Source organism: Nansenia antarctica (genome assembly GCF_963989245.1).
Source record: "Nansenia antarctica genome assembly, chromosome: 12".
NCBI classification, from domain to species: domain Eukaryota; kingdom Metazoa; phylum Chordata; class Actinopteri; order Argentiniformes; family Microstomatidae; genus Nansenia; species Nansenia antarctica.
The window spans coordinates 2,654,920-2,662,419 of NC_137682.1; the positions used below are offsets into that span (position 1 = coordinate 2,654,920).

The 7,500-nt window shown below is 47.9% G+C and overlaps 1 protein-coding gene across 1 annotated transcript in view; it reads left to right on the forward strand.

Moving 5' to 3' along the window:
* Positions 1-7,500, forward strand: part of slc12a6 (solute carrier family 12 member 6) — a gene marked incomplete at its 5' end in the record, with an annotated part of 28,304 nt that overhangs the window by 8,548 nt on the left and 12,256 nt on the right. Inside the window, 8 exon segments of the mRNA XM_080543301.1 lie at positions 666-796; positions 1,499-1,740; positions 3,564-3,694; positions 4,039-4,227; positions 4,799-4,963; positions 5,287-5,385; positions 5,714-5,771; positions 6,507-6,681. Of these exon segments, the coding sequence (XP_080399427.1) occupies positions 666-796; positions 1,499-1,740; positions 3,564-3,694; positions 4,039-4,227; positions 4,799-4,963; positions 5,287-5,385; positions 5,714-5,771; positions 6,507-6,681 (1,190 nt within the window).

The following is a 7,500-nucleotide window of genomic DNA, read 5'->3' on the forward strand; positions in this document are numbered from 1 at the left end:
GCAGACCTATTGTGACTTGTGTCAATGAACATTTTACGGTACATGTGGGAAAACTAGGGTTAGGGTTACGTGCTACGGTGCTACGGTTAGGGTTAGGATTAGGGGTAGGGTTAGGGTTAGGGTTAAGGTTAGGGTTAGGGTTAGACATGCCAGCATGTACCAAGTCACGCTAGCACCTAACCCTAACCCTAGTTTTCCCACATGTACCGTAACATATAGACACAAACAGCATATAGGTCTGTCAACCAGTAGACCACCGTTTCTACCCTGCTGTGACCAGTCGCTAACATCTGTCGGCCGTTATGCTTACTGCTACAAGCATAGCAGACTTCCTCTCATGATACCGACAGATACTGTTCTATTCACTCTCTCTCTCTCTCTCTCTCTCTCTCTCTCTCTCTCTCTCTCTCTCTCTCTCTCTTTCTCTCTCCTTCGTTCCACCCATAATGTTACTAACACCCCATTTCTCCTCTCTCTTTGCCTTTGTCCTTCTGTCTCTCGTTCTCTACTGCCTCCTTCTCCCACCCTCTTTCTCCTCTCTCTCTCCCCATTCCCCCTCCCTCTATCTCCCTCGCCCCTCCCTCTCTCTTTACCCCCCCTCTATTTTTCTTTGTTTCTCTTCCACCCCCCCCCCTTCCCTCTCTCTTTTCCTCTCTCCTCTCCAGCGGGAGGCTCGTACTTCATGATCTCTCGCTCGCTGGGTCCAGAGTTTGGGGGGGCGGTGGGGATCTGCTTCTACCTGGGGACCACCTTCGCCGGGGCCATGTACATCCTAGGAGCCATCGAGATTCTGCTGGTGGGACAGCCTTCATCAGCCTTCCCCCCCCCCTCCACCTTCCTCACTATCATCATCATCATCACCGTTATTCGGTTGTTAAGTCTGACGTCAAACGTGACGTTTAGCAATTTCCGGGTCCAAACCAGAAATTCCCTCCACCAGAGTACCAGTGTACTACAGCGGTAGAATGACAGTTCAATCGTTTTTTAGACTCGGATCTATTCATACAACAAGGGACACGGCACTTTCCAGTTTTTCCCATTTTTATCAGCGTCTTTGAGCCTCGGAAAAGCGCTATATAAATATAATGACTTATTATTATTACTGAGGCATTTCGAAGAGAGCGCCTCAGCCAACTTTGGACCCGGAAACACGTCACGACTTAACAACCGAATACCCATGTCATTATAACCATAACCAACCATCAAAATGTCATTTAGTTTAGTGAAATATAATCATGATATTTCATTATTTGTTTATGTAATCATCATCATCATCATCAGCAACTCTACAGTATTGTTCTGTGGCTACATTGCTCATATTTACACACACACACACACACACACACACACAGACACAGACACACACACACACACACACCGTTCTGTGTTCTTTGTCTGACTCTCAAACCTCTTTCTCTCTCTCCCCCCTCTTCTCTCTCTCTTTCTCTCGCCCCCCCTCTTCTCTCTCTTATTTCTCTCCCCCCCCCGCCCCCCTCAGCTCTACATCGCCCCCCAGGCGGCCATCTTCCACTCGAGCCACGTGGACGGCGAGGGGGCGGCCATGTTGAACAACATGCGCGTGTACGGCAGCATCTTCCTGCTCCTCATGGCCCTGCTGGTGTTCGTGGGCGTCAAGTACGTCAACAAGCTGGCGTCCATCTTCCTGGCCTGCGTCATCGTCTCCATCCTGTCCATCTACACCGGCGCCCTGGTCTCCGCCTTCAGCCCACCTGACTTCCCGTGAGTCCCTCCCTCCCTCTCTCCCTTCCCTCCCTCCCTCCCTCCCTCGTTTCTTATTTTATTCGGTTGTTAAGTCTGACGTCAATCGTGACGTTTAGCAATTTCCGGGACCAAACCAGAAATTCCCTGCACCAGAGTACCAGTGTACTACAGTGGTAGAATGACAGTTCAATCGTTTTTTAGACTGGGATCTATTCATACAACAAGGGACACAGCAGCACTTTCCCGTTTTTCCCATATTTTTCAGCGTCTTTGAGCCTCGGAAAAGCGCTATATAAATATAATGAATTATTATTATTACTGAGGCATTTCGAAGACAGCGCCTCAGCCAACTTTGGACCCGGAAACACGTCACGACTTAACAACCGAATTTAACTAAACCATTATTTATTTACATTTTATATTGGCATTTAGCAGACGTCTTATTACTCCAAAGAGCTTTACAATCAATACATTTGACTAAGTAAGTGAATCAGTGGTCTGGGGTGGTCCAGTGGTCTAGCACCACGGTCTACATTGCACACATACGCCCATGTCGGCATGGGTTAGAATCCGGCCCATGCCCTGCTGACATGCCCTCTCTCCATTCTTCTCCTTACTTTCCTCTCTGTCTTCACTGTATCTGTCCAATAAAAAAGAAAAATATGAGTGGGACTGCCCCACTGAGATTTTTTTTTTTTTTTTTGAATAAGTGAATCAATCTTTTTTTTTGTAAAGGCAGATGTTACAAATATACAAAAACAATACTTTTTTTTTTTTTTTACAAAACACGAACATATCACCCCCCCCACCCCACAAAATCCCAAGTGGTGCATCCCAGGATGAAGGATATAAATAAATACAAATAAATAGTAATAGTATAGTAACAGTGGTGATAGGTAATGAAGACAGTAGACAGGTATAGATAAGTAAACAAAGAAATAAAGAAAAATAAAGTGCAATTCATTTGTAAGTGAGGATAAATGAGATGGTCGTGTTAAGTGAATCAATCTTATCCAACAGTCGTAGCAGGAAAAGTCGTCTAGCTCAGGCCAATCTAGCAGTCGTCGTGCTAGAAGAAGGACACTTTAAAAATATATATATATATACCGGTAGACACTGGAGAGACAGTACAAAGGGGTAGTAGATGTCTCGGGAGAAACAGTATAGGGGGGGGGAAGCAGGTGTCTCTGGAGATATTTATCCAGGTTTATCCAGGTCTCGTTGTGATACAATCCATTCTTTCAAGAGAGACTATTAGATTAGAGGATTGATTGAGGAGTGAAACAGACTAATTAGAGTTGATGATGGAGGAAAGAGGATTGAGTTGATGTAGCGTGTGTGTTTCAGGTTTGGCTTGTCCCACGGGTAAGTAAACGGAGGACCGTCGCATTGACAGACCAATTAGAGTTGATGACGGGTTTGCTTACTGCAATGGATTGAAATCGATTGAGTTTATGTACCGTAGTCCTTTTTTGGTGGGTCTCAACGCTCTTTCCTCAAACCATGCAACCGTTCTCTAGCATGGCCATTAACAAACATCACAGTGGCCAATGTGACACTTACACACTATAGTTGTAAGCATTTTAGTAAGAATACCACTCCCACCAAACGTTCAGTTACCTATTAATCCATCTAATCTCCCCAGAGATTCCTCTCACACCCTTACCTCTCTCTTCCCTCTCTCTTCCCTCTCCCTTCCCTCTCCCTTCCCTCTCTCTTCCCTCTCCCTTCCCTCTCTCTTCCCTCTTCAAACTGACTGACGTCCTCAACCAATCCCATCGCTGGTCTGGCCCTGCTGTGACTGACCGACCGTATGTGTTAAATCCTCCTTCCCTCCCCAGCGTGTGTATGTTGGGGAACAGGACTCTGTCTGGCCATGATCTCCACCACGCCCACGACTGTGCCAAGACCATGCTGCAGCCTAGAGAGCCCGCCCCGCTGTCCAGGGACGACGCCAACCTCACCTTCACTGGTAAGTCATTGAATGTCATTCAGTCGCGGTCGGTCAATCAGTCACTGTCAGTGAAGCGTTGTTTGTTTGTCCGAGTTTTCAAAGGGGGCGTGGCTTAGCGATAGCTCCATTGTTTCAAATGAGTATTTACTCTTTGATCAAGTATTCAAGTTTCATGAAAAATAAGTTATCAATACCGTTGTTTTCGTGACAAGAACAGATTCCATGATCATCCTGTATAGACACGGCTGTTCTAGTGTCAACTGTCACTTAGATCCAACTGTCACTTAGATCCAACTGTCACTTTCAAATTAACCTCAAGATTCCTGTATATACCCTGTGTATTGTGTTGAACCTTCTAACAGTGAACGAGACGGTGGCGACGCCCACCTTTGGCCCCAGCGTAGCCCCGCTCCCTACGGAGACGACCACTGACCTGTGGCGAGCGTTCTGCTCGGGGGCGGAGCTTAACGCCACCTGTGACGACTACTTCATCAACAGCAACGTGTCCCAGATTAAGGGGATCCCCGGACTGGCCAGCGGGGTCATCGCAGGTCGGTTGGGGAAGATGTACACACACACACACACACACACACACACACACACACACACACACACACACACACACACACACACAGATAGATACACACACACACACACACACTCACACACAGATAGAGACACACACACACACATACAGAGACACACAGAGAGAGACACACACACTCACACACACACGCACAAACTCACACACACACACACACACACACACACAGACACACGGAGCAGTCACACACACACAGAGAGAGACACAGACACACACAGACACACACACATACACACACACACACACACACACACACACACACACACACACACAGACACACGGAGCAGTCACACACACACAGAGAGAGACACAGACACACACGGACACACACACACACACACACACACACACACACACACACACACACACAGACACACGGAACAGTCACACACACACACACAGAGAGAGACACAGACACACACAGACACACACACACACACACTCACACACACACACACACACAAGCACCCGTGTGGCTTTGCTCAGTGTTCCCTTTCTCCCCTCCTGTGCCCCTGTAGAGAACCTTTGGAGTGCGTACCTCAGTAAAGGAGATGTCCTAGAGAAAGGGCCCCTCCCCTCCCCCTCGACAGCACCCCCCCCGACCAATAACAGGCCGTACGTCTTCGCTGACATCACCACCTCCTTCACCATGCTGGTGGGCATCTTCTTCCCCTCGGTCACAGGTAAACTACCTACTTCCTGTTTATCATAGCTCCATTTCCTGTTTCCTCACAACTAGTTATTAACAAATGTTCATGTTGCCCTCTGTGTTCAGTCCCTTCTCAGGGGATATGACCTATGACCTCTGTGTTCAGTCCCTTCTCAGTGGATATGACCTATGACCTCTGTGTTCAGTCCCTTCTCAGGGGATATGACCTCCTCTGTGTTCAGTCCCTTCTCAGTGGATATGACCTATGACCTCTGTGTTCAGTCCCTTCTCAGGGGATATGACCTATGACCTCTGTGTTCAGTCCTGACCTAGTCCAGTCGTCCCTCTCTCCTGCAGGTATCATGGCCGGGTCAAACCGGTCGGGGGACCTGAAGGACGCCCAGCGCTCCATCCCCATCGGCACCATCCTGGCCATCATCACCACCTCCATCGTCTGTATCCTTCAATACACGTCTAGATAATCATAATAATCATAATCATAATCATAATCATAATCATAATAATCATAATCATAATCATAATCATAATAATAATAATCATAATAATAATACATTAGACTTATATAGCGCTTTTCTAGACACTCAAAGACGCTTTACAAACTGAAGAGATCGAGTAGTAATAATAAAAAGAAACAACAAATAAATAAAATAAATGCTATGGTGCCATCTTTTGCTGTACTAGCCACACTGTAGGTCTGTTCTACTCATTCTATTTCTATGGGGGTTGTTGTGTCACTGTTGTGTTTCCTGAGCGTTGGGCTCAGACCTGAGCAGTGCTGTGCTGTTTGGAGCCTGCATCGAGGGGGTCGTACTCAGAGACAAGTCAGTACTGTGTCTGTGTGTGTGTGTGTGTGTGTGTGTGTGTGTGTGTGTGTGTGTGTGTGTGTGTGTGTGTGTGTCTCTGTGTGTGCGTGTGTGTGTGTGTCTGTGTGTGTGTCTGTGTGTGTGTCTGTGTGTGTGTGTCTCTGTCTGTGTCTGTGTGTCTCTGTCTGTGTCTGTGTGTCTCTGTCTGTGTCTGTGTGTCTGTGTCTGTGTGTCTGTGTGTCTGTGTGTGTGTGTTTATGTTTATGTACTTTGCATGCAAGCATTGGTATGTTTACATGGTCATGCTGATCACTGCAGTGCCATATTGACAGACTGCTATTCTTGGTCATCTGTATCAGGTAGTTTTCAGTCTTGTTCTCTGGTATGTTAGTACGGAGCCCCCCTGGGGTCACATGGTAGATATTATTTTTTTGATGTGAGAATCCGTTCCCTCGGTTTAGTAAATCTGTTCCCTCGGTTTAGTAATTTGTTAGGGTTAGGGTTAGGCCCTACGAGCCAGAACGATCGCAAGGATTCTAACCCTAACCCTAATCCTTGCGATCGTTCTGGCTCGTAGGGCCTAACCCTAACCCTAACCCTAACCCTAACCATAACGAATTACTAAACAGAGGGAACGGATTCACACATCCCAAAAAATGTTCTACCATGTGACCCCAGGGTTCCGTATGTCAGAGCTCATGTTGGTGCTCCCTTCTTCTCTAACTAGCCTTCCTCCTCTGGCGCCCCCTGCAGGTACGGAGACTCAGTGAAGGGGAACCTGGTGGTGGGCACGCTGGCCTGGCCCTCCCCCTGGGTCATCGTGATTGGCTCCTTCTTTTCGACGTGCGGAGCAGGCCTCCAATCACTGACCGGCGCTCCCCGCCTCCTCCAGGCCATCGCCAAGGACAACATCATCCCCTTCCTGAGGGTGAGTTACGCCTCCTCCTCCTCCTCCTTCTCTCTCTCTCTCTACTCCTCCTTCTCTCTCTCTCTCTACTCCTCCTCCTCTCTCTCTCTACTCCTCCTCCTCTCTCTCTCTCATCTCTCTCTCTACTCCTCCTTCTCTCTCTCTCTACTCCTCCTCTCTCTCTCTCTCTTCTCTCTCTCTACACCTCCTTCACTCTCTCTCTACTCCTCCTTCTCTCTCTCTCTCTCTACTCCTCCTTCTCTCTCTCTCTACTCCTCCTTCTCTCTCTCTCTCTACTCCTCCTTCTCTCTCTCTCTCTACTCCTCCTTCTCTCTCTCTCTACTCCTCCTTCTCTCTCTCTCTACTCCTCCTTCTCTCTCTCTCTACTCCTCCTTCTCTCTCTCTCTACTCCTCCTTCTCTCTCTCTCTACTCCTCCTCCTCTCTCTCTCTCTCTCTACTCCTCCTTCTCTCTCTCTCTCTACTCCTCCTCCTCTCTCTACTCCTCCTCCTCTCTCTCTCTCTTCTCTCTCTCTACTCCTCCTTCTCTCTCTCTCTACTCCTCCTCTCTCTCTCTCTCTCTACTCCTCCTTCTCTCTCTCTCTCTCTACTCCTCCTTCTCTCTCTCTACTCCTCCTTCTCTCTCTCTACTCCTCCTCTCTCTCTCTCTCTACTCCTCCTCTCTCTCTCTCTCTCTACTCCTCCTTCTCTCTCTCTCTCTACTCCTCCTTCTCTCTCTCTCTACTCCTCCTTCTCTCTCTCTACTCCTTCTCTCTCTCTCTACTCCTCCTCTCTCTCTACTCCTCTCTCTCTCTACTCCTCCTTCTCTCTCTCTCTACTCC